This window comes from Oryx dammah, unplaced genomic scaffold (genome assembly GCF_014754425.2).
Source record: "Oryx dammah isolate SB20612 unplaced genomic scaffold, SCBI_Odam_1.1 HiC_scaffold_13, whole genome shotgun sequence".
NCBI lineage: Eukaryota > Metazoa > Chordata > Mammalia > Artiodactyla > Bovidae > Oryx > Oryx dammah.
In genome coordinates this window covers 4,397,573-4,424,233 of record NW_024070197.1, presented here as the reverse complement: position 1 = coordinate 4,424,233, position 26,661 = coordinate 4,397,573, and the positions used below count along the sequence as shown (strand labels likewise).

The 26,661-nt window shown below is 48.9% G+C and overlaps 1 protein-coding gene across 1 annotated transcript; it reads right to left on the bottom strand.

The window, feature by feature from the left end:
• Positions 1-1,011: 1,011 nt before the first annotated feature.
• NLRP12 (NLR family pyrin domain containing 12) lies at positions 1,012-20,668 on the bottom strand. The gene is made up of 10 exons (XM_040252213.1): positions 20,319-20,668; positions 19,371-19,451; positions 16,321-18,004; positions 12,477-12,647; positions 11,060-11,230; positions 8,627-8,797; positions 7,317-7,487; positions 5,990-6,160; positions 2,900-3,070; positions 1,012-2,411 (listed from the first exon to the last, which is right to left on the bottom strand). The coding sequence occupies exons 1-10, from the start codon at positions 20,605-20,607 to the stop codon at positions 2,324-2,326; spliced, it is 3,168 nt and encodes a 1,055-aa protein (XP_040108147.1). The 5' UTR covers positions 20,608-20,668; the 3' UTR covers positions 1,012-2,323.
• Between the last annotated feature and the right edge of the window lie 5,993 nt (positions 20,669-26,661).

The window sequence follows — 26,661 nt, the reverse complement described above, 5'->3', positions numbered from 1 at the left end:
TTAAACAAGTGCATGCTGCTGCTTCAGTCGTGTCCGACTGCAATAGACAACAGCCCAGCAGGCTCCCCCGTCCCTGGGATTCTCCAGGCAAGAACACTGGGGTGGGTTGCTATTTACTTCCCCCAATGCGTGAACGCGTTCAGTCGTGTCGCGACCCCATGGACTGCAGCGCACCAGGCTTCTCCATCCATGGGATTTTCCAGGCAAGAGTACTGGAGTGGGTTGCCATTGGCCTCCGAAACAAGTGCATAAATGTTCATTTAGGGCTTCCGTGGGGCTCAGGCAGGGCTTCCCTGGTGGCTCAGAGGTTAAAGCGTCTGCCTCCAATGAGGGGAAACCGGGGTTCGATCCCTGGGTTGGGAAGATCCCCTGGAGAACGAAATGGCAACCCACTCCAGTGTTTCCTGGAGAATCCCATGGACTGAGAAGCCTGGTGGGCTGCAGTCCACGGGGTCACAAAGAGTCGGACACGACTGAGTGACTTTACTTACTGGTGCTCAGAGGGCTAAAGAATTTGCCTACAGTAGCACTTTGAATCTGATGTGGCTTCCTAGGTGGCTCAGGTAAAAGGACCCAACTGCTAATGCAGGAGATAAAAGATTTGAGTTTAGTCCCTAGAGGTCGGGAAGGTCCCCTGGAGAAAGGAATGGTAACACACTCCAGTAATCTTCCCTGGAAAACTTGGACAGAAGCGTCTGGCTGGCTACAGTCCATGGGGTCCCAAAAGAGCCAGACACAACTTGGCAACTAAACAGTCTGGCTATTTAACACTCAGTGTTAAGAATTAAGTTTAGAATTTGTTCAGAAGTTCAAGCGGCTGAACTGTGATCTTAAAATCAATGGGCTAGCAGTTTGCCAAGATGCTTAAAGTGAAGTTGCTCAGTCGTGTCCAACTCTTTGCGACCCCATGGACTGTAGCCTATCAGGCTCCTCTGTCCATGGGATTTTCCAGGCAATAGTACTGGAGTGGGTTGCCATTTCCTTCTCCAGGGGGTGGGTAAATGTGGAAAGTCAACTGCCAGGGCTCTTGTGCTTAGAATTGAATTTAGAGATCAACTTCATGTAAATTTTATTAATAGTTGGGTAATTCTGAAATCTACTAAAATGCAGTTGATATGGTCACAGGTGTGTAATAATGATTCACAATTTCTAAATGTTATACCTCATTCGTAGTGGGAAATCCTGGCCATTATAATCGGGACATCCCATCTCTGAGAAGTTGGGCCATGTAGTCCTCCCCAAACCACTCCAGCCACGGAACCTTCAGTGTCCAGTAATTAAACCCTGGAGTCACGTGTTGCTAGTTTTAAACTAAGGTGGCTCATCAGTAAAGCATCCACCTGCAATGCTGGAGACGGAGTTCTGACTACAAAGCCAGAAAACTCATACCTTCACCTTAAGGTGTCCTCTCAACTTTTATGCCAAGTTTCCTCAGCCTTCAGCTTTATGACGGCTTGTGCATGTACTAAGTCCCTTCAGTCTCACTCTTTGTGACGCTATGGGCTGGGACCTGCCAAGCTCCTCTGTCCATGGGATTCTCCGGGCAAGAATACTGTTGCCATGCCCTCCTCCAGGGGATCTCCCTGACCCAGGCAGGGATCAAACCTGCGTCGTTTACATCAATCTCCTCCATTGAAAGGTGGATTCTTTACCACTAGCGCCACCTGGGAAGCCCTTTCGACAGCCTAGGGATTGCTTTAAGTGGGTCAGATTACCCCTAGTTCAGCTTGCTCATGAATTTACGGCTGCCAGGGGGGAAGGATGGGGGAAGGGGTAGTTTGGGATGGATAATATACTGCTCTATTTAAGATGGATAACCAGTAAGCACCACCAAGTTCCTTATGGGGCCTCCTGTTGTGAGCAAACTCAGGCAAGCAGGCCTGGCCGAGGAGGGTGGTTATGGCCAACAGTTCCCCGACACTTTATCGTGGGCACTGTCGCTGTATTTTTACTTTCTACGACATTTATAGCAGGACTTCACAAGATGCCAACAACTCTCCCCAGTCCATTGTCCTCTGACAATGCTGGGTGTCCTGGGAAGGGGGAGGTTGGAGGGGGGCTGACAAAAATCACCCTCAGTTGAGAGCTTCTGTTCTAGAGTCATCTGGGACCCTGCCCTGAATTCTCTCCATGGCACCAACTCTCCAAACTAAAATTCCACCCTCTTGCCCAGCTATCGCACAAACCCCAAGCAGCAAAGATTATCCTGCAGAGGATCTTGTCTCTTGAGGAAGTAAAGAGACAGAGATCATCATTGATTCATGGGTCCTGGGATGGTCCTCTTCTGTCCTGACTTCAAGAGAAGAACCAGCAGCCCAGCCACTCAGCAGCCAATGTCCAAGTAAGGTTTTGTCACTCGAAGTGCCGCCAAACTTCGGTGGGTCATTTTATTCAGGTCCATTCCAAACAACCTGAGGACACAAGATGGGACATAGTCCAGGCCACTATGGTGGCATTCAGTCCGTACAGCAAATCTCTCATACATCCTGCTTGGTTACAATATGTTAATTCCATTAAGTAGTTCATCGTTGTAAATCAAATCTTATTGGGAGATAAGCTTGCTCTAAGCTACACCCCATTGTTAAGACCCTAGCTTGTGTGAACAAATTTAATTTGTAATCATCTTATGGAAGGGCTTCCCCTGGTAGCTCAAACAGTAAAGAATCTGCCCGCAATGCAGGAGACCCAGGTTTGATCCCTGGCTGGGAAAGATACCTGAAGGAGGAAATGGCAGCCCACTCCAGCATTCTTGCCTGGAGAAGCCCACGGACAGAGGAGCCTGGCGGGCTGCAGTCCATGAGGTCACAAAGAGTCGGACATGACTGAGTGCCTAAGCATACTGACTCCTGACCCCAAACTCCGGGGCCCGTCTCCTCCAGAGGCAGGGACCATTTCTCACCAGAGGACTCGCAGTTTGCAGCCTGGGTGGCTCAGCCTCTTACACAGCAGCCTGACACCTGTGTTCCCCAGGGCATTGTTGGTCAGATAAAGGTCTGTGAGGGTCTGGTTGATGCCCAGGGCAGAAGAAATGTCCTCACAAGCTTTGCCTGTGAGGCTGCAGCTGTCGAGCCTGTGGAAGATGAGAAGTGGTTGAAGCAACGTCAGCAGTTTGTGTTGGAAAGTGTCAGCTCCATAGGGAATCAGGGTGACGTTTTTAGGGATCAGTTTAAGAAAGAAGTAGACTAGAATCAGATCAGTCCAGGTTAAGGCCGATGTGGTGAGGGAAAGCATTTCATAAAGGCACTTAAAGACACTCCCCTTTGCTGTACAGTAGAAACTAACACAACGTTGTAAAGCAACTATACTCTGATAAAAATTCAAAGTTTTCATTTTATCTATTTTAATTTTTATTTATTTTTGGTTGTGCTGAGTCTTCGTTGCTGTGTGGGCTTTGGTTGTGCTGAGTGAGGGCTACTCCCTAGCTGTGGTGCTTGGGCTTCTCATTGCAGTTGCTTCTCTTGTTGCAGAGCTTGGGTTTCAGCTGGTTCAGCTCATGGGCTCAGTAGTTGTGGCTCACGGGCTCTCGAGCTGAGGATCAGTAGCTGTGGCACTCAGGCTTAGCTGCTCCCTGACATGTGAGGACTTTCTGGACCAGGGATCGAACCCGCGTCTCTTGCACTGGCAAGCAGACGCTTTACCACTGAGCCACCAGTGAAGCCCCAAAATTGATTTTTTAAAACGAAGAAAGAAAGAAAAAAGATCATAGCTCCATCTGTAATGGATATCCAGATTCTGCAGCCAAGAATTTCTCCTTCTGGTAATTCTATCCCAATTTCTCATTGAAACCCCCATCTCAGGGATTAATGTCTACAAGCTCTAGCAGTAGATATAGGGTCCAGGCCTAAGCTGGTTGGTTTCCTTGTCCCCAGCCACCACGAGTGGTTCCCTCTGTGCACAGGATCCATCCAAAACAGTGAACCAGAATCATGCTTTCCCTAGAAATTTTTTCAGAACTTGCACCTGAAAAGAAGTCATCTATAGAGCTGTAGGCATTTTGCCACCATGTATTGGATCAAGGCTAACTTTAACTCATAATGGAGCCAATACAGCAATAAGTAGAGAAGATAAGGGAGATCGAGTATCTGAATGCCTAGATTAAGCCATATCTGAAACCCACACTTCTAGTTACACAACTTGATCAATGCTCTCCCCCATCTTTTTTTTTTTTTTTTAAGAAGCCAGCATGATTTGGGCTGCTTCCTGCCCCACCCAACACTATGCCATCTGATTTTCTCTGGTTTCTATTCTGTCCAATTGTGTTTCTTTCCTGTATTCCATGCTGTTACAGTAAAAACAGGTAGCACTGAAATGTTGTAGCTGGGACGTTAGATGGAAATGTTTTCATCTTTGGCTGAGGCTGTGAGGCAATATGTGCCTCCAAACAAGGTATAAGGCAACAGTTCAGGACTTGAAATGGAAGAGAAAGACCGAGGTGGGTGATGATGTATAATCACCCACCTCACAGGCACAGAAGGGTAAGGAGTAGGACATACGGTGAGAGCTGGGGAGGGGATTGTGGAAAGAGCTTGACCCAGATCATTCCATGTCAGGAGCACCTTCTCTGGGGTCCCCATGAGAACACACATATGATCCCCACAACACAGGCATCATTTGGACACCTGCCAGACTGGGAAGGGGTGGTACTGACATCCCAGAGGGAACCTAGCCGCACCAATGAAGGGAGAGATGGGGCTTCCTTGGTCCAGTGGTTAAGAATCCACCTGCCAGTGCAAGAGACGTGGGTTAGACTCCTGGTCCCGGAAGACCGCACGTGCTGAGGAGCAGCTAAGCCCATGAGCCACAACCACTGAGTCTGTGCTCTAGAGTCTGTGCTCCGCAAAAAGGGAAGCCACCGCAGTGAGAAGGCTGTGTACTTCCCCTAGAGAAAGCCCTCTCACAGCAACCAAGGCCCAAGTGCGGCCAAAAATAAATAATAAAAGGGAGACATGCTGTCCCTAAGCCCTCATCTTCGTTTCCAGTTACCCACGGCACAAGATAAGCTAGAGATTTACGAAGGGAAGAAAATTAAAAATAGATAAGCCTGGGCTTCCCTGGTGGTCCTGTGGTTAAGAATCTGCTTGCCCATGGAGGGAGCAGGGGTTCGATCCCTGGTCCAGGAAGATCATACATGCCAGGGAACAACCACAACTACTGAGTCAGCACTCTAGAGCTGGTGAGTCACAGCTACTGAAGCCTGCCTGCCTACAGCCTCTAAGAGACTCTTGACCATCTGAGCCACCAGCATAGACTCACAAGAAGAGAACCCAAGGCAATGAGAAGCCCTTGCCCGCAACAAAGAGTAGCCCCCGCTCTTTGTGACTAGAGAAAAGCAGTGAAGACCCAGCACAGCCAAAAATAATTAATTAACACAATTAATTGAAAAAATAGACACAGCCTCCTCTCATTCTAAGTGTTTTGGGAGGAAGGGATGGGCTGGTATTGGGAGAAAGGGGAAGGAAGAAAGGTTCATTAACATTTGACTGAAGTTTATTCTGGACCAGACTGAAGTTTTTAAAAAATATTTATTTATTTATTATTTATTTGACTGCATCAGGTCTTGGTTGAGGCATGTGGGATCTAGTTCCCTGACCAGGCATTGAACTCAGGCCCCCTGCATTGGGAGCGAGGAGACTTATTAGCCACTGGACCACCTGGGAAGTCCCAGATTGAACTTTTATTACATAAAGTTTACCAGAAAGCTATAAATCTGCCCAAGTAAATGCCCAGAGAAACGGGGAGTTTTACAGAACATGTTTAGAGGCAATGACTGGATGGAAAAATTTAGCCTCTTCTGTTTGTATTCCAGAGGATGAATTGCTCAGCGACTCATTTACACAGCTTTTCTTTCCACCTCTGAGCATCTCGTATCTTCCAGAGAGATGGAGGGATGGAAGGATAAATCCAATAGAAAAAAGGTAAGGATAGATCCCCTCCCACCCCTGCCAGGGACCAGCATCACACCCAGCAGTCCTGCCTCCCAGCCACTCACCACAGTTTCCGGAGTCTGCAGGTGGGGTGTCGCAGCCCCTCACACAGCAAGGACATGCCGTGGTCTCCCAGGTCATTAAAGCTCAGGTCCAGCTCCCAAAGGTTGGAGCTGACCCCAAGCACAGCAGAGAGACCCTCACAGGCTGCAGAGCTGAGCCGGCAAATGCCGAGCCTGGGAAGACATTAAGCACAGGAGAGAGCTGGCTCATTCCTTCTGAAGTTTTTTGGGGGGAAGAGAGGTTGGATCTTACTTCCTCCACCAGGGATTGAACCCTGGTCCTCAGCAGTGAAAGCAGGGAGTCCTAACCACTGGACCACAAGGGAATTTCCAGATGTCTTCAGCTTAATGGGGTCGAAAATGCTACTGTATTAACTAGTGAATATTATGCAAAAGAAGCAGACTCACAGATATAAGAGCAAACTAGTGTTTAGGGGTGGGGAGAAGGAATGGGGGAGGGGCAAGATGAAATTGACAGTCCTGCCACTTTTTTTTTTTTTTGCCCCACGCAGAAGCTTCTGGGGTCTTAGTCCCCCAACCAGGGATCGAACCCCAGCCCCCAGCAATGAAAGTGTAGAGTCCTAACCACCGGACCGCCAGGGAATTCCTCATTTTCTTTTTTTTTAAATTTGCTTTTTCATCTGTTCCACCATTTAAAAATATAATCTCTGAGCCAGATCTTATGCTAGTCACTGGAACACGTTGTTGCCACAATGTGTTGTTCCTGTACTTCTGGAATACAACAATACACACATACATATTTTGATAAGTGACACTGAGGAGAAAAATAAGGTCAAATAGGATCCTAAAAGTAATCTTATCTAGGAGTTGGAGAAGGTGTGCATGAAGAAGAAGCATTTGCTTTGGATCCTAACAGATGAAACAGGTATTATCAGGGTGAAAAAAAGAAGAAATCAGAGCAGAAGTGCATCTCAGGGAGACTTCCCTGGTGGTCCAGTGGCTAAGACTCCAGGCTACCAATGCAGGGGGCCTGGGTTTGATCCCTAGTCAAGAAACTAGATCCCACATACTACAACTAAGAGTTTGCATACCACAACTAAAAATCCTGCATGCTGCAAGTAAGACCCTGGGGGCAGCTAAATAAATAAATAATAAACAAAATAAATATTAAAAGAAAAAAAAAGGAGTGCATTCCAGGAAGAAGGAACTGCTTGTGCAAAGGCTCTGTGGCAGAAAAACCTTTGACAGGAGGCCGATGGAGTTAGAGGTTAGGAGAGGAGGGGAGGGAGACAGCCCCTCCTGAGCCCAGGCAAGAGGGCAGGAATCATGACTTTGGACTCCTAGGACGGTGAGGAAAGCGGGGACTCACCGGAGGGTCTGGAGTTTGCACTGCGGGTGCCTGAGGCCCTCACACAGCAGCAGCACCCCGGGGTCCCCCAGGTCATTCAGGCTTAGGTCCAGCTCCACCAGCCTCTGGTTCACTCGGAGGGTGGACGCCAGGTCTTCACATGCAGCACCAGTGAGGAGGCAGATCTTCAACCTGCAAAATCCAGTTTGGCGTGTGCTCAGAAGGGTTTCCTGTACAATACTGATGCTATCCTCACTGCCCCCAATCTTTTTAAAAAATTTTATTACAGTAGACTTGATTTACAATATTCTTTTAATACCATGTTCTTTTAATATAATACAATGTTCTTTTAATAGCAAAGTGACTCAAGTTATACATATGTGTTCTTTTTCATATTCTTTTCCATTAGGGTTTATCACAGGATATTGGATATAGTTCCCTGTGCTGTACAGTAGGACCTTGTTTATCCATTCAGTTTATAATAGTTAGCATCTGCTAACCCCAAACGCCCAGGCCTTCCCTCCTCCACCCTGCCTTCCCCTTTGCAACCACAAGTCTGTTCTCTGCAATAGTGAATCTGTTTGTTTCATAGATAAGTTTATTTGTGTCACATTTTAGATGCCACGTATAAGTGATATCATTTTAGATTCCATGTGTAAGTGATATCATTTGTCTTTCTCTTTCTGAGTGACTTTGCTTAGTATAATAATCTCTAGGTCCATCCATATTGCTGCAAATGCCTGCCCCTAATCTTAAAAGTAATGTTTCCAAATAAACCACTTGTTTGAAATACGGCCAAAAGCCTAAATAGACATTTCTCCAAAGAAGACATATAAATGGCCACAAATCACGTGAAAAAAATGTTCAACATTATTAATCATTAGGAAAACGCAAGTCAAAAGCACAGGGAGATATCACCTCACACCCGTTCGGATAGACATTATCCAAAAAACAGAGAACAACAGGTGTTAGTGAGGATGTGGAGAAATTGGAACCTCTTTGCACTGTTGGTAGAAATGTACAATGGTGCAGTGGCTACGGAAAATAGTGCTTCCTCCAAAAATTAAAAATAACTGTGTGTGTGTGTTCAGTTGTGATTGACTCTTTGCAAACCCATGAACTGTAGCCTGCCAGGCTCCTTTGTCCGTGGGATTTCTCAGACAAGAATACTGGAGTAGGTTGCCATTCCCTTCTTCTGAGGATATTCCCCACCCAGGGTTTGAACCTAGGTCTTGTGCATTGCAGGCAGATTCTTTACCCTCTGAGCCACAGGGAAGCCCATAGGAGGTCCCTAGAGCAGTCAGATTCACAGAGACACCGGTAGAACTCACCACAAAATCCGCAGCCTACAGACTGGGTGCCTCAAGCCTTGACACAGGAGCCTCAGGCCCGAGTCTTCCAGCGCATTTGCTGTCAGATCCAGCTCCAGCAGATGGCGACTGGTGCTGAGCACAGAGGCGAGCTCCCGGCAGGCCTCGGCCCCCAGCTGACACGTCCTCAACCTTGGGGGGAAAGAGAAGAGTTGATGAGGGTGCCATCTTGCTTTTCCGTGTCCTGATGGTTCCTGCTCTGGCCCATTGAATCAGCCGACATGCTTCCCTGGTGGCTCAATGGAAAAGAACCTGCCTGCCAATACAAGAGACGTGGGTTCGATCCCTGGGTCAGGAAGAACCCCTGGAGGAGGAAATGGCAGCCCACTCCAGTATTCTTGCCTGCAGCATCCCATGGACAGAGGAACCTGGCGGGCTATAGTCCATGGAGTCACAAAGAATCAGACACGACTAAGAGACTTCACTTTCTTCTTTCTTTTGGAGAAGGAAATGGCAACCCACTCCACTGTTCTTGCCTGGAGAATCCCATGGACGGAGGGGCCTGGAGGGCTGTAGTCTATGGGGTTGCAGAGTCGGACACAACTAAGCAACTAACACACACACACACACAGACACACACACACGGGTGGTCTCATGGAGGCAGTGTACATAGTTCAGAGCAGGGTCTCTAGGGTTCAACAACCTGTTCCCCACGCCCCATACTTTGACCTCAAGGGAGCTTTTTGTTTTGTTTTTGGGCTTTTTGTTTGTTTGTTTAGCTGCACCCCATAGTGGCTTGTGGGACCTTAGTTCTCAGACCAGGGATTGAACCCTGACCCTTGGCAGCGAGAGGACAGAGTCCTAACCACTGAACCACCAGGGAATCCCCTCAAGTGAGTTTTCCTCAGGTCTCAGCTTTCTGTTACATGTGCCAGCATGTCTCAAGTCGCTGACTAAAATAAGGACACTAATTACGCCGGCTCAGGGTGGTGGTGAGGGTTATATAATTTATTAGAAGCAGTGGGGTAGAGCCAGCCTGACACGTGGTCAGCGCTCCACCAGCGGGAGTCACTGTTTGTTGAACATCCTGGAGGAGGCGCCTCCTCACCCAGCTTTGGCACATGGTGTGCAGTGAGGGAAGGCTCTCTGGGAGGACTTGAGCTGGTTCTCGAAGGGTAAGTAGAAGTTGATTTGGAGGAATAAGATGAGGGGCAGTGAGATAACAGAAAAAAACAATACACACACACACACACACACACACACACACACAAGTCTCTGCTCTGGCTCCTGGCACAGAGTTCCTAAATCTCTAATTTCTTAAGGGATAAAACAAAAGCAAAAACATGGGACTTCCCTGGTGGTCCAGTGGTTAAAATCTGCCTTGCAATGCAGGGGACACAGGTTCCAGGCAATGAAGCCTTACTCTGACGCCATCTCCAGGTAGATAGTGTTAGAACCAATTTAAACTCCAGAACACCCAGTTGGCGTCACATGCCTTCGTGTGGGGATAACCCCACACATAAAGTGTCAGAAGTAGAGTGTTGGGGGCCTTCCCTGGAGGTCCAACGGTTAAGAGTTTACCTTCCCACTGGGGTGGGGGGCGGTCTGGGTTTGATCCCTGGTCGGGGAACGAAGATCCCACATGCCTTGTGGCCAAAAAACCAAAAATACAAAACAGAAGCAATATTGTAACTAAGTCAATAAAGAGTTTAAAAGTGGTCCACATAAAAAAAAAAAAAAGTCTTTAAAAATGGGAAAAAATGGAGCGTTCTTATGAGTAGTAGTAATGAAGACATAGAGGGGGAAGGCAGGGTGATTTTTTGAAAACAGTGGCACTGAAGAAAAAGGAAGTTGCACAAGAAAAGGATCTTTACATGGAGACCTTTAGGGTTCTGAGTACTCAGGATGTGGTCAATAAAGAGGGTGTGGGTTCTGGGTGGGCAGGGGCCCCAGGGACTCCTCACTGTGTGGAAATGACTAGGGTCAGAAGAGGCCAGAAACAGGTTCTCCAAAGTGCAGAGTCCAGAGCGGGAGTCTCAGGTCAAGGGTCTAAGGGCAGCTCTAATTTGAGCTCAGTGGTAAAGAATATGCCTGCTAAGCAGGAGATTTGGGTTCAGACTCTGGGTCGGGAAGATCCCCTGGAGGAGGAAATGGCAGCCCACTCCAGTATTCTTGCCTGGAGCATCCCATGGACAGAGGAACCTGGCGGGCTACAGTCCATGGGGTGGCAAAAGAGTCAGACACGACTGAAGTGACTCAGCACACTCGCACAAAGTACAGAGACTGGGAGGGGTGGCATCTCAGGTCACGGGTCTAAGGGCAGCTGTGATGAGAGGTAGGGGTTTGGGAACTGGCATCTGGGGAGATGCTTCAAGTTCCAGGACACAACCAGCTTGTCCCAGGAGGTCACAGAGGTGAAGGACATGTTCCTGGGCTGGGGGGTGGGACACTCACTGCACCACCTGCAGCCTGCACTTGGGGTGCCGGAGCCCCTGGCAAAGCAGCTGCACGCCCAGCAGCCCCAGGGCATTGCCACTGAGGTCCATCCTCAGTAAGTGCTTGTTGGCAATCAGTGCGGTCGTCAGGGCCTGGCAGACGGAGCTGGAAACTCGGCATCTCTTCAGCCTGGGACACAAAGAGGAAAAGAGCCAGATGATTTTGTTTGGGGTTGTTTTGTAAAGGGGCTTCCCAGGTGGCGGGTACTAGTGGTACAGAACCCGCCTGCCAACGCAGGAGATGTAAGAGAGGCAGGTTCGATCCCTGGGTGGGGAAGATCCCCTGGAGGAGGGCACGGCATCCCACTCCAGTATTCTTGCCTGGAGAATCCCACGGACAGAGGAGCCTGGTGGGCTGCAGTCCACAGGGTCACAAAGAGTCAGACACAACTGAGCGATTAAGCACGCATAGTTGGTTTACAATCTTGTGTTAGTTTCAGGTATACAGCAAGGCAAGGTGATTCAGCTTTACCGAATATATACAAATATAAAAATTATATGAATACATATATGAATATATATATCAGATTCTTTTCCTTTATAGATTATTATAAGATATTGAGTAGAGTTCCTTGTTCTCTACAGTAGATCCTTGTTGGTTATCTGTTTTACATATGAGCTTTCCTGGTGGCTCAGAGGTCAAGAACCCACCTGCCAGTGCAGGAAATGCGGGTTCGATCCCTGGGTTGGGAAGATCCCCTGGAGAAGGCAATGGCAACCCCCCGTAGTATTCTTGCCAAGACTACAGTCCATGGGCTCGCAAAGAGTGGGGCCCGACTCAGCAACTAAACAACAACAACAAAGTGTATGTATTTTGATCTCCACCCCCTAATTTATTCCTCCTCTCCCCATTCTCTCTTCTTTTCTCCATCACTACAAGAAGGTAATTAAGTGAAAGTGAGGTCATTAGGGTGGACCCTGGTCCCATATGACTGGTGTCCTTATGCGGAGAGGAGATTAGGACAGAGACACACACAGAGGAAAGACCCTGTGAGGACACGGAGAAGGTGGCCGTCTGCAAGGCAGGGAGAGGGGCCCCGGAGGAAACCAAGCCTGCCGACGTGCTGAGCCAGAACTCCCAGCCTCCACAGCTTTGAGAAAATCAAAGTCCATCACTTAAGTCATCCAGCCTGTGGTGCTTTCTTATGGGAGCCTATGCAAACATCATCCTATGATTTTTTTTTTTTTGGCTACACCACACGGCTTGCAGGATTTTAGCTCCCCAACCAGGGATTAAACCCATGCCCCTGGCGGTAGAAGCTGGATGTCTTAACCACTGGACCACCAGGGAAGTCCCACCCTATGCTCTTTCTGATGGAACCCCTTAGGATGGAACGGTAGGGCCCCCAGAAGCTCACAGACCAGCCTGGACTCACCTCAAGTTCTGCAGTCTGCAGTTGGGGTGTCTGAGTCCTTGACACAGCAGCTTCACCCCCCGGCTTCCCAAGGCATTGCTGTGCAAAGCCAGCTCCAAGAGGCTGGGGTTGGTGCTGAGGGCAGCAGCCAGCTGCTCGCTGTAGACATCAGGTAAAACGTGCCTTTCGGGGCTGCGGGAAGGACACAGGATGGTCGGTTTAGAGATGTTTGGTCCTGGCACGTGTGCTCAGCCCCTCAGTCGTCTCCCACTCTTTGCCCGCCAGGCTCCTCTGTCCGTGGAATTTCCCAGTAAGAAGACTGGAGTGGGTTAGCATTTCCTTCTCCTGGGCATTTTCCCAACCCAGGGATCGAACCCACGTCTCCTGTGTCTCCTGCATTGCCAGGAGGGTTCTTTCCCACAGAGCCTGAGGGCTTCCCAAGCAGCGCTAGTGGTAAAGAACCCGCTTGTCAACACAGGAGACGTAAGAGACAGAGGTTCAGTCCCTGGGTCGGGAAGATCCCCTGGAGGAGGGCATGGCAGCCCACTCCAGTATTCTTGCCTGGAGAATCCCATGGACAGAGGAGCCTGGTGGGCTACAGTCCATGGGGCCGCAAAGAGTCAGACACGACTGAAGCAACCTAGCACACACGCGTGCACCAGGGAAGCTCTATCTTTGAATATGGACTGAGTATTAGAAGATAACAAGGAATTGTGTCTTTTGGTTGTTGCTTTTGTTTTTTGCTATGCTGATCGATTCCTGGGTTCAATCTGGTATTGAACCCAGGCCCTTCACAGTGACAGCAGGAACCCCTAACCACTGGAAAGTGAAAATGAAATTGCTCAGGCATGTCCAGCTCTTTGCGACCCCATGGACTGTAGCCTACCAGGTTCCTCCATCCATGGGATTTTCCAGGCAAGAGTACTGGAGTGGGTTGCCGCTTCCTTCTCCAGGGGATCTTCCCAACCCAGGGATTGAACCTGGGTCTCCCGCATTGTAGGCAGACGCTTTACTGTCTGAGCCACCAGGGAAGTCCCCTAACCACTGGACCACCAGGAAATTCTCAGGAATTGTTAATTTTGTTAGGAATGATGATGCCATGGTGAGGGTAGGGGGCACAGGTTCAATCCCTGGTTGGGGAAATAAGATCCCACAGGCCAAGCAGGAACAACCCCCCACCAAATTTTTTTTGAGAAAAAAAAAAAAAAAGCAAGACAGGGAACAATAGATGAAGCACATTTGCCAAAATGTTGCTAACTGGTTAAATGAATGATGAATATATATATTCATCTATCTATCTCTATATATATACTCTGCGTATATTTGAAATATTCTATTGTAACTTTTTTTTTCCCCAAAGCATTAGCAAGCAACTCAGAGAGGGCAGAAAACCATACAGCTCCGCTCCTTAGTTGAGTTACTATCAGGGAGCTCTTTAAATTTATTGATTTATTTATTTTGGCAGTGCATGCAGCATGGGGAATCTAAGTTCCAAACAAGGATTAAACCCGCACCCCCTGCAGCAGAATCACGGAGCCTTAACCACTGGCCCACCAGGGAAAGCCCCAGGGAGCTCTTTAAAGCCTTTCATCTGTACTTGTGGTTCCCAAGTGTGGTCCCCAGGCCAGCAGCATCACCTGTTCCTCCGGTCTTCATTCTCTTTCAATAAAGTTTGCGTGTTTCCCCCGTTATGCTGTCTTATGTCAATTTAATTCTTAGGCCCAGCCAGAGACCCTAAGAAGGAAGCGGATTCTTCTTCCCCCGCAGTTCCAAAGCTGACGAAATCACTGTGAGACTGTACAAACGATTATTCCATCCGTTTCCCCACATATTTGCCTTTCCACAGCTTGCTGCACCGGAAACTCAAAACCCTTTTCTTTTGTCTTGTCACAGCCCTAAAAACGTATTGTTTTTGTTAAGACTGTCCATAAGCCCAAATACTTTTTGTTTAAAATTTATTTTTAATTGGAGGATAATTGCTTACAACCTTATGTTACTTTCTGCCATACACCAACATGAATCAGCCACAGGTATACACATGTCCCCTCCCTCTTGAACCTCCCTCCCATCTCCCACCCCATCCCACCCCTCTAGGTTGTCACGGAGCACCAGGTTGAGCTCCCCGAGTCAGACAGCAAATTTCCCCCCAGCTGTCTAATTTACATATGGCAATGTATGTTTCCACACTCGTCTCTCAATTCCTCCCGCCCTCTCCTTCCCCCACTGTGCTCACGAATCTGTGCCCTTTGTCTGCCTGTGTCTCCATTGCTGCTCGGCAAATAGGTTCATCAGTGCCATCTCTCCAGGTTCCATATATATATATGCATAAGCCCAAATTCTACGGATCCCTTTGGGGTACTCATTTCTGGGTCCATCCACGTGTAAGTGGGAACAAACATGCCACTAAACTTCTTCTTCTTCTTCTTTTTTTTTTTTTTTAAGCTTATGAATCTGTCTTTTGTAAGTCTAATTTATAAGCCCCCAGTTTCACAATCTAAGAGAGGAGAGGGAACAAGAATGTTTCCTTTCCACTCCACTTAGTTGAAATCCTTGCTTCTAAGGTGATTCCTCAGGGAACCCAAACCAAAGCAAAGTCCTAGCCAAACACACACACAAAGAATGTCACTTGCTCAGAGTTTCCTTCACTGACCACCTTCTTTCATGTTGCCCTTCCCCCTCCAAGTCTCTGTCTGTTATATAATATTACCCGGTTTTACTTTCTTCCTAATAGATAACTCTGCAACTACCTTAATCAATTTCATTTCATTTGCCTATTGATTTATTTACTATTCTTTGTCTATCTTCCTTCTCCATTGGATGTTTGCTCTGTTAGGGGGACTGGGTGGCTTATTCATACTGTCTTCAACCTATAAAAAAAAATTGCCCAGCAACAAGGACCTACTTACTGTATAGCACAGGGGACTATACTCAATATCTTGTAATAACTTATAATGGAAAATAATCTGAAAAAGTATATATATATATATATATGTATTATATATCTGAGTCACTTTGCTGTACACCTGAAACTAACACAGCATTGTCAATCAACTACACCTCAATGTGAAAAAAAACTTTTAAGGAAAAAAAAAAAAAGGACCATATAGTCCTTAGTTTAGAAACATCACTTGGAATTCCCTGGAGGTCTAGTACTTAGGACTGTGTGCTATCCCTGCCAGGGGCCCAGGTTCCATCCCTGGTCAGGAAACTAAGACCTCCTAAGCCCAGCAGGGCAAGGACAAGGAAAAAAAAACTGAAAAAAAAGGGATAGCCCAGACCACAGATATAAGGCCCTGGATAATATATGTTGACTGGATACATTCTCCTTGACATGGACCACTATTTAGTCCTGATAAGTATTGCTTAGAGCTTCCCTGGTGGCTCAGTGGTAAAGAATCCACCTGCCAATGCATGAGACCTGGGTTCCATCCCTGGGTCAGGAGGATCCCCTGGAGCAGGGCATGGTAACCCACTCCAGTATTCTTGCCTGGAGAATCCCATGGACAGAGAAGCCTGTCAGGCTACAGTTCATGGGGTCTCAAAGAGTTGGACACAACTGAGCAACCATTAGTGTTTTTGTTCTTTTGTTTAAGAACTAGAAAATTACTTGGGCACTGTTGACACTTTGCCAAATAGTCCTTAGTGATGGAGGCTGTCCTGTGCACTGTAGGATATTTTTGCAGCATCCCTGACCTCCACCCACTAGACCCCTATCATCTGTCTGATCTCCCCTAACTGTGACAGCAAAATCCTTCTCCACATATTGCCAAATATCTCCTAGGATGGAGGGAAAAGTCACCCGCTTTGAGAACATGAACCTGGCTAAGGGCATGAACTCGGGGAGCGAGCTCCAGCAAATACTTACGACGTTGCCAGGGGCCATCTCAGCCCGTCTTCTCCATCAGCTTGGTAGGCAGCCCCGAACAGTTGCAGCACCTCGGCGTTCCTGCAGCTCTTCACACAAAAGGAGGACACCATGTATTCCATCTTGCTGGTGATGTTGTTGACCACGACCACCTGGAAGTGGCTGAGGGCTTGTTGGATGAATTCCTCCTCCTGGAGCTCGTACAGGCAGCCGAAGACCTCCAGGGCACCCTGCTTCAGGGTGGACCCCTCGCTCCGAGCCTTGCGGCGGATCCACTCGAGCAGCTCGGTCTTGACGCCAGGCGAGACCTTCCAGCCCAGCGTCTTCTCCAGGTAGCTCCTGGTCTCCTCGTTCAGGAGTCCAAACAGGAAACGCACTGTGAGGGCTAAGAAGCTCCTCTCGGAGAAGGCGTACTCGGTCAGCAACCTCCTGAGGTCCCGCTCGGGGTTGGACCCGCTCGCTCCATCATCCAAAACGTAGTGCATGGCCGCGAAAAATTCCTGGAAACTCAGGTGGATGAAACTGTAGAGCGTCTCGCAGTTGATGTCCTTCTGGAAGATGTTCATGTTGAGGAAGGAAGAGACGTCGGCTGCGTCCAGGCCGTGCTCCCTGAGGTCGCGCTCCGAAAAGAGGATCTTCTGTTCCCAGAGGCCGTGGGCCGCCAGGGCGCACAGCCCCCTCCGGTTGGGCGGGGACGGCAGGGTGGGGGTCCCTGGCTTGGGTTGCATCAGACTCAGGAGGTAGAGCAGGTACACGGCCGTCGTGGTCCTCGACCTCCGTCTTAAGAGCCCCCCGCCCTCCAGCTGCTGCTTGAGGCAGGTGCAGACAACCCAGCACACCATGGGGACAAAACAGAGAGTGAAGAGGGGCTCGTCGTCCCTCACGAAGCTGAAGACCTGGCTTGCCTGCTCCCTGTCGTGGAAATACCTGTGGAAGTACTCCCTGCGCTCTGCCTCGGAGAAGCCCAGGATCGCCACATGTCTGGGATGCTCGAGCGAGCGCTGGAGCTTGGCCAGAGCAGTGGGTCGCGTGGTGATGAGGAGGGACAGCTCGGGCAGGAGCTTTTTACGAATCAGGCTGCCCAGGAGGACCTCCGTGGGCGCTTTCTTCTCCCAGCAGAGGCACCAGGGGCCCTGCGGGTCGTGGAAGGAGGGTCTGAGTTCGTCAAAGCCATCCATGATGACGAGGAGACGCTCAGGCACGCGGACGAGCTCTTGGAGAGGAGCGCAGGGCTCCGGCCAGCAGCCGGCCAGGAGGTCTCGCGCACTGCGCTCCGCGGTGCCCCGGTTCATCTCCCGGCAGTTGATGTAGCAGACGTAGTCGAACCTGTCTTGGAAGAGCTTCCCATCGGCCCAGTCGAGCATCACTTTGTGGGCCAGCATGGATTTGCCCATGCCCGCCGCGCCCTGCAGGACCACGGTGCGCGGGGGCTCCGGGCGCTCTTCATCTGGTTCGAAGAGGGCCTCGATCTGGATGAGGCTGGCCGGCTGGCCAGCGGTCCCCGCGTTTCCCTGGCCCGTGTCCAAGAGCTTCTGCTGGGCCCACCTGGGGCTGGAGTGTTCCTTGGCCAGGAGGAGCCGCGTGTACCGGTGGCTGAGGTTGACGAACTCCCCCAGGCGCGCGTTGCGGTCTTCCATTAGCCGGAATTTCCTGCGGACGTAGTCTCTGTAGGTTTCCCGGCAATCTAACGGAGAGGAATGAAGGACCGTGAAGCATAGATTGGTCAGCAGCCTTTAATGAATGCATGCATTAACGCAAACTGTGGTCTAGTGAACTCTCTGCTTTGCGATGACCTTGGAAGTCTTTTCTAGATGGAGCCTGGGAACGTTGGTACTTTGGTACAACACCACAGATCTTGCCTCCTTGTGGGAAGCAGAAGCATCAACATGGGAACTATTCTTTTTTCTTTTTTTTTTTTAACTTCCCAGGTGGCTCAGATGGTGAAGAATCCTCCTGCCATGCGAGAGACTGGGGTTCGATCGCTGAGTTGGGGAGATCCCCTGGAGAAGGGGACAGCTACCCACTCCAGTATTCTGGCCTGGAGAATTCCATGGACAGAGGAACCTGGTGGGCTACAGTTCACAGGGTCACGAAGAGTCAGACACAACTGAGCGATTTTCACACTTCACATTAATAGGTGGCCCAGTGATAAAGAATCTGCCTGCCAGTGCGGGAGATGCAGGTTCAGTCTCTGGCTTGGGAAGATTCCCTGGAGAAGGAAGTGGCAACCCACTCCAGTATTCTTGCCTGGGAAATACTATGGACAGAGGAGCCTGATGGGCTACAGTCCATGGGGTCTCAAAAGAGTCACACATGACTGAGCACACCGGCAGGGGTAGTTGATTTATTTTACAATGTGGTACCAATCTCTGCTGTACAGCAAACTGACTCACTTATACGCATATAGACATTCTTTTTCTAACTATTCTTTTCCATTATGATTTATCACAGGATATTGAATATACTTCACTGTGGTACTGTTAAGACCTTGTTGTTTATCCATCCTATATAGAATAGTTTGGATCCACTAATCCAAAACTAGTCCTTCCCTCCTCCACCCACCTCCCCCTTGGCAATCAGGAGTCTGTTCTCTAGGTCTGTGAGTCTGTTTTGTGGCTAGGTTCATTTGTGCCATATTTTAGATTCTACCCGTAAGTGATATCATATGGTATTTGTCTTTTTGACTTCACCTAGTATGACCATCTCTAGTTGCATCTGTGTTGCTGCAAATGGCATGATTTCATTCTTTCTTGTGGCTGAATAGCATTCCAGCTTCCTCAGGCTGGAATGGATAAAGATTTGATATATATATTTATCTTTATCCATTCAACTGCCGATGGACATTTAGGTCATTCCCATGTCTTGGCTACTGTGACTAGTGGTGCTGTGAGCAAAGGGGTGCATGTATCTTTTCGAATTAGAGTTTTGTTCGGGTATGTGCCCAGGAGTGGGATTGCTGGGTCGTATGGTAATTCTAGTTTCAGTTTTCTGAGGAACCTCCATGCTGTTTTCCATAGTGGCTGCACCAGCTTACATGGCTCGTGGCTCACCTTTTCTTGGAGCAGCAGGCAAGACGTCCAGAGAACATGCTGACTCGCTGCCCAGCGAGGGTGGGCCACCAGGTGGAAGGTCTGGAAGAGGAATTTTGCCAGATCAGGTGGCACGTATCTGACTAGCCCTTCACGACAGTAACTTCCATTACATCAAACTGTCTACATGGTAATAACTCACTGCCCATGGGTATCGATCATAGTGATTGACACCTCCATCCATCTGATTAATCCCTCAGCCAGGGCGTTCTGAGTCAGCTTGGATTCCTCCTCCCCTTCAGCCCCACACCAGAAACTAGCATTTTTGAAATGTCTTTTATACATGTGTACCTGGCATATTTTTTTATTCGATACTCATTTATTGAACATCTTCTGTTCTTTTATGGACTCCAAAATATATATTTATTAAGTACTTAGTATGAAAAGTGGGGTTTCCAAGCCAGCCAGGGTGATTGAACAGGGAGAGGGAGAAAATGAGTAAAGGAATCACAGAGAAAGTAGTGCCTTCAGGGTTCTGACAGATCAATAGGAGTTTCCCAGGTGAAGAAGATAGAGGGAGGCACTCTAGGCAGCTCAAACGAAGGCCAGGGGGATGGGTTAGAGGTGGCTCTTGGGAGCCCAGCGATCATCAGGAAGGGGAAGGGGCGATCTTCCCCAGTCGGCCAGTGATTAAGAACCGGCCTTCCACTGCAAGGGGCACAAGTTCAATCCCCACTGGGGGAACTAAGATTTCACATGCCTCCAGGCAACTAGAGAGAGAAACCAGCATGCTACAATGAGGACCCCACGTGTCACAAGTAAGACCAGGTGTGGCCAAATTAATTAATTAATTTTTAAAACAGGAAGCAGCAGAAAAATCTTGAAAAAAAAAAACACAGCAAAACAAAAACACAAAAGAAGGGAATCAGTGCGTAGCAGCCTCAGCCCGGACCGTCACCACCTCCTTACCCCTCCCTTGGTCCTCTCTGTGGCCTCTCTCCCACAGGTCCTTCCTGTTGATACGCTGAAAGACACCAAGGGCCAGCAGCCAGGCCTCCCGTGGCCCGAAATGAGCCGCCAGCAGCTGGGCCATTTCCAGGGGACCCGCCGGCTCCATCCGCCCCCAGGGGATCTTGGCCTCCCCCATTTCTGTCGCAGTCCCCAGGTATAACTTGAACTTCTTCAGCTCCACGGCCTCCAGTTCCTCCAAGTAGGTGCAGAGGCGACTCAGCTCACTCCTGAGCGGGGCTGGGGACATGGGGGCTCCGTGGGCCCTCCAGGAGAGAGGCTGGAGGGGTGTTTCTAAACCTGGGAGGAGCGACTCCACATGCCCAGCTCTGATCACCGCAGGCAGAGAGAGACGTGAACGCCCGGACAGTCCTTCTGTTGCAATAGCGCCTCCTCCCCCTTCGATTCCTTCCCACCCCTCCACATCACACCCTCACCTCACCAACAGGTCCCCTTTGAAGAGGAGGAAGTGGAGACAGATTGAGAAATCGCAGGAGGCCTTGAGTGGTAGTGAGAAAAAGCTTTCACTTCTCTCCTTCTTTCCTGCTCCCTGGACCAAACACTCTTTGTCCTGACTACGGTCTTTGCCTCACTGGGTCCGAGGTAGATCATTATCAAAATAGTTCCTGCCCTTGGGGTTGGGGGATGTTTTCCTGGTGGTGCTAGTGGTAAAGAGCCTGCCTGCCGGTGCAGGAGACATAAGAGAGGTGAGTTCGATCCCTGGGTCGGGAAGATCCCCTGGAGGAGGGCATGGCAACCCGCCCCAGTATTCTTGTCTGGAGAATCCCATGGACAGAGGAGCCTGGTGGGCTACAGTCCATGGGGTTGCACAGTCAGACAGGACTGAGGCAGCCGAGCAATGCATGCTTCCTCATGGCAGAATGAGACCTCCTTTCCGATGATATCGGACGTGGATGTGTCGCTTGCATGAACCAACGTCATGGGAGCAAATGTGAACACGAAATGTGGGGGAAGGTGAGCAAATTTTTCTTCCAGGTATTGATGAGGGAGACAGAAGCTTAGAGGGGTACATGGATTCTCCACCATCACACAGCTAAACAAGGGCAGAGAGAGATCTCATCTCCTTCGGACCAGGAAGCTGCCCTCGGATGAATGAAAAGGGTATAGTCAGGACTTCCCTGGTGATCCTGGGGTTCGGAATCCCTCTTCCGGGGCAGGGGGTGTGGGTATGATCCCTGCTGGGGGAACTAAGCCCACAGACTCTGGAGCCAGCCTGCCATAATTAAGACCCCACGCAGTGCACCCCCCACCCCCAAGAAGATACAGTCTGGAGAAGGATGTAGCTCAAATAGCTATCAGGTATTTATGCTGGGAAAGATTTAGGTTGGATGGGGAGAAAGGAGGGATCTTATAATTGGATATTCTTTTTTTCCTTGAAGATTTATTTATTTATTTTTGGCTGTGCTGATTTTTCATTGCTCTATGTGGCTTTTCTCTAGTTGTGGCGAGTGGGGACTATTCTTCCTTGCGGTTCTTGGGCTTCTCATTGTGGTGGCTTCTCGTTGTGGAGCAGAGGCTCTAGGGAGATGGTCAGTAGTTGTGGCACGCGGGCTTAGCTGTTCCATGGTACAAGGAACCTTCTCTGACCAGGGATCAAACCCATGTCCCCTGCACTGGCAGGCAGGTTCCTATCCACTGGGTATGCCTGCATGCTAAGTCACTTCAGTCACGTCTTTGCGACCCCGTGGACTGTAGCCCATCAGACTCCTCTGTCCGTGGGATTCTCCAGGCAAGAATGCTGGAGGGGTTTACCATGCCCTCTTCCAAGGAATCATCCCAACCCAGGGGATCGAACCCACGTCTCTTGTATCTCCAGCATCAGAAGGCAGGTTCTTTACCACTAGAGCCACCTGGGAAGCCCCTTGTCCACTGTTCCACCAAGGATGTCCAGGGAGCCAGTGAATGGTTTTGAACACAGCAACGAGGTGAAGAAGGGGTTTGGGGGAAATGCTTTGGTTTCTAGGTCTTTCTAGGGACAGTGGTGCAATGTGGATACCCTCTGCGGTCTTCACATTCCTCTCCCCCCACCCCTTGCCCTGCGCCTTTTCTGGTCAAGTGAGAGCCTGGAAGCGCTTTCTAAGCTTCACCCTAAACTTTTACAGGCTTGGTGAGGAAATGAAGAAGTAGGACACAGCGCAAGTCCTGCCATAGTCTATGCAAACTGGGAATTTCAGAGATGAGGTGTTTGGCTCTGACGCTTACGTGAGACATGCTTTAATCGTCCTGTTCTCACTTCCCTCTTTCCTCAGCCACCATCCACACTGGAAGTCTGCCTCTTCAACTGCCGGTGCTTCTAGAAAGAAAGACAGGACCCCTGTGCTTAGCGGAAAGGGGAGGGATTCGTGAGGGCCAGTCAAGTTTTCTGGACTCAGAATAGAGCTGTATTCATATACAAACAATATGGCTTTTCATGTAATAAACTATAGTGAAATAGAATAATGTACATATATATATTATATGACTGAATCACATTGCTGTATACCTGAAATTAACACAATACTGTAAATCAACAATGCTTCAAAAAATTTTTTTAGCGGTTAAGGAATGCAGCTGGGGTTAGTGAACATTTCTGGGTACGATTGCAAAATCGTCTCCAGGCAGGGATTCTCAAGCCCTAATGTACATCACCAGGAGACCTTATTGAAATAAAAATTCTATTTTAGTGGGTGTGAGGGTCTACATTTCTTTCTTTCTTTTTATTAATTTTATTGGAGTATAGCTTCTTTACAGGGTTGTGTTAGCTTTTGCTACACAGCAAAATGAATCAGCCATACGTGTACACAGATCCACTCTTTCTTGGGTCCCCTTCCTGTGTAGATCACCGCGGAGCACTGAGCGGAGTGCCCCGTGCTGTACAGTAGGTTCTCACTGTTCTCTATTGTGCATGTATGTCAGTCCCAATTTCCCAGTTCATCCCTACTTTCCCCTTGGTATTAGTACATTTGTTCTCTACATCTGTTTCTGCTTTGCAAATAAGTTCATCTGTACCATTTTCCTAAATTCCACACATGGGCAATATTATATATTTGTTTTCAAGGTTCTGGAGAAGGAAGTGGCAACCCACTCCAGTATTCTTGCCTGGAGAATCCCATGAACGGAAGAGCTTGGTGGGCTACAGTCCATGGGTCGCAAAGAGTCGGACACGACTGAGGGACTTCACTTTCACTCACTTCACTTTTCAAGGTTCAGCATGTAATAGTATATATCAGTACTTCATTCCTTTTTTGGGGGAGGGGCTTCCCTGGTGGCTCAGATGGCAAAGAATCTGCTCACAATGTGGAAGACCTTGAATCCCATGGACTGAGGAGCCTGGTGGGCTGCAGTCCACGGGGTCACAAAGAGTCGGACACGACGGAGTGACTTTACTTACTTACTTACTTTCTGATCCCTGGGTCAGGAAGATCCCTTGGAGCAGGAAATGCCGACTCACTCCAGTATTCCTGCCTCGAGAATCCCATGGAGAGAGGAGCCTGGTGGGCTACAGTCCATGGGATTGCAAAGAGTTGGACATGACTGAGCAACTAACACTTCATTCCTTTTTATGGCTGAATAATATTCTTTAGTGGGACTTCCCTGGGGACTCAGTGGTGAAAAATCCCATGGACAGAGGAGCCTGGTGCACTGCGGTCCATGGGGTTGCAAAGGAGTCGGATATGAGTTGTTGACTAAACAGCAACAATATTCCTTCGTATGATATGGAATGGTTTTGAGTATGGGAGGGATGGAGTCAGACCTGCACCAGGGAAGATATCTCAGGGTGATAATGGACAATGGGCCAAAGGAGGCAGCCTGGGGCCTGGTGCAGGCTCTGACCCGGGACAGGGAATGCATTCAATTCAGGAGTGAGTCACACGAGTTCTCAGGCAGGGGGTGAGAGAGAAGGTGGTGCTAGCCTGCACCCTCTAAGGGTTAGACCTGGGCTTCCCCAATGATGCTCTCATTACCTTACCTCTTGCCCTCCTTTCCCAGAGGGCAAAACATGGTTCTAGGAATTCAGAGGGGAGGGAAGCTGAATCGCTAACCTGTTTCCCAATACTCTTTCAAGAAAACACTTCTTTCTCATGGGAAGGAGGAGACTTGGCAATTTGGGGGCCTTCTGGGGCTCAGCATTGTTTCTGGAAACACAGGAAAGGAGCTGTTCCAGTGCATGACTTCAACTTGTGCTTCTATACATAAGGAGGGACAGTTTTCTTTTAAGCCAATTCAGGCAACACACAAAATGCTTCTTGAGACTTTTCCCTCTCACCAAGAAGATGTGATTTTCTGATTGTAGACAATGACATCTCTGTCTCTCTCTCTCTTTTTTGGCATGTGAGATTTTAGTTCCCTGCCCAGGCATGGAACCTGTGTTCCAAGCAGCTCAGTCTTAACCTTTGAACCTCCAGGGAAGTCTCAGCAATGCCATATCTTTATTTACAAATATTCTAGTGTGTTAATAAGTGGAAAGAAATGTAAGGAGGTTAAGAAATTTGGGGGCTTCCCAGGTGGCTCAGCAATAAGGAATCTGCCTGACAATGCTGAAAACACAGGTTTGATCCCAGGGTCAGGAAGATCCCCTGGAGGAGGAAATGGCAACCCACTCGAGTATTCTTGCCTGGAGAAGCCCACGGGCAGAGGAGCCTGGTGAGTGACAGTCCACAGGTTTGCAGAGTCAGACAGGACTGAGCTTCTGAGCATAAACTGGATAAAATATGCTGAAGAATCTCTGGCAGAAGTCTGAGACATGATTTTCATGTTGACTGTAAATCTAAATTCCCTCATGTAGAGGAGACATATCCTAGTTTTTTTAGACATAGCCTTGCTTTTTCTTTAAGAAGTTTTTGTTTTTGTTTTTTAATTTGGCTGTGTTGGGTCTTAGTTGGGGCACTTAGGATCTTCGTTTCATTGTGATGTATGGACTCACTAGCTGTGGTACTCAGGCTATTTTTGGCGTGAGGGTTTAGTTGCTCCTCAGCATGTGGAATCTTCAATTCCCAGGGATTGAACACATGTCCCCTGCATTGTAAGGCAGATTCTTAAACACTGGACCACCAGGTAAGTCCCAATGATTGAAGGGAATTTTTAATTGTCTTACTCTATGCGGTATGATGAAAACTCTCTCTGCCCCCATTCAGCTCCATCATCGGTATAATCTATGTTACTCACTAATGCGTTGTAAGCTGGACTTGCTTTTATATGAGATGTGACAAAATGCTGAGTTCTTAGCAACTGAATGAGACTACAGGCTGTTCCATGGGCTATCACAGTGGTGGCTTACATACACCCTTTTTGTTCAGTTGCTAAGTCACATCTGACTCTTTTTGAGCCCATGGACTGTGGCAAGGCAGGCTTCCCTGTCCTTCACTGTCTCCCGGAGTTTACTCAAACTCATGTCCATTGAGTCAATGATGCCATCTAGCCATATCATCCTCTGTCACCCCCTTGTTGTCACATAAAGAAAACATCAAGCTCTACCCGCCCCCCAAACATGCTCATCACCACCAGCATCCCCAGCTCATAACCAACTGACCAAAAAGAGAAACCATCACTCCCAGCTTACAGATGGGGAAACTGAGACTCCGAGGAAGGCCCAGAGAGTGTGACCTGTACAGCAGGGATAGAAGATAGATGACCTCCAAATTTAAGTCAGTCTGGCTCCAAAGTTCAAGCTTTTAAATGTTTAGCAGCTGGAAGGGCACTTATCAACCCAGCAGACTGCTGCTCCAGTTTGAAAGAAGCCAAATAGTGACGTGACCTGCAGACCATCACACGGCCCCCCAAAGCTGTCACAGTGTCGGCGCCCCCGCTGCTCAGGGCCCCGCTGTGGACAGGTCCCCGTCACGCCCCCTGTGCCCCGCGAGGTTGTGCAACTTCCTCAGCCCTGTCCTCACTCTCTGACCACAGACCCCAGCAGGAAGCTCCCAGCCTGACTGGTCCCTCCCCCACTGGGTTTGAGGAACAGTCAGATATTAACAGATCATTGCCCCAGAGGTTCCCACTCTTCTTGCCTGGGGCCACTGCCTGCTGATGATATTGAAAATGAACACTGAGGGGGCTTCCCTAGTGGCTCAGTGGTAAGAAATCTGCCTGCCCGTGTTGGAGACAGGGGTTCAATCTCCGGTCTGGAAAGAGCCCACATGTGGAGAAGTACATAAGCCCGTGGGCCACAGCTACTGAGTCTGTGTTTGAGAGCCCGGGAGTTGCAACTACTGAGCCCACAGGTCATTGCTTTTGAAGCTCGCACTCCCTAGAGCCCGTGCTCTGCGACAAGAGAAGCTACTGCAGTGAGAAGCCCGCGTACCAC

Bases quoted from the DNA above. Each gene is read 5' to 3' on its own strand.
- NLRP12 (XM_040252213.1), bottom strand. From the start codon at position 20,607: ATGTCCCCAGCCCCGCTCAGGAGTGAGCTGAGTCGCCTCTGCACCTAC. The intron at 12,648-16,320 runs GTAAGTATTTGC...TCCTTCCCGCAG, and splicing joins AGATGGCCCCTGGCAACGTC to CCCCGAAAGGCACGTTTTAC. The intron at 8,798-11,059 runs GTGAGTGTCCCA...TTTCCCCCCAAG, and splicing joins TGCAGGCTGCAGGTGGTGCA to GTTGAGGACGTGTCAGCTGG.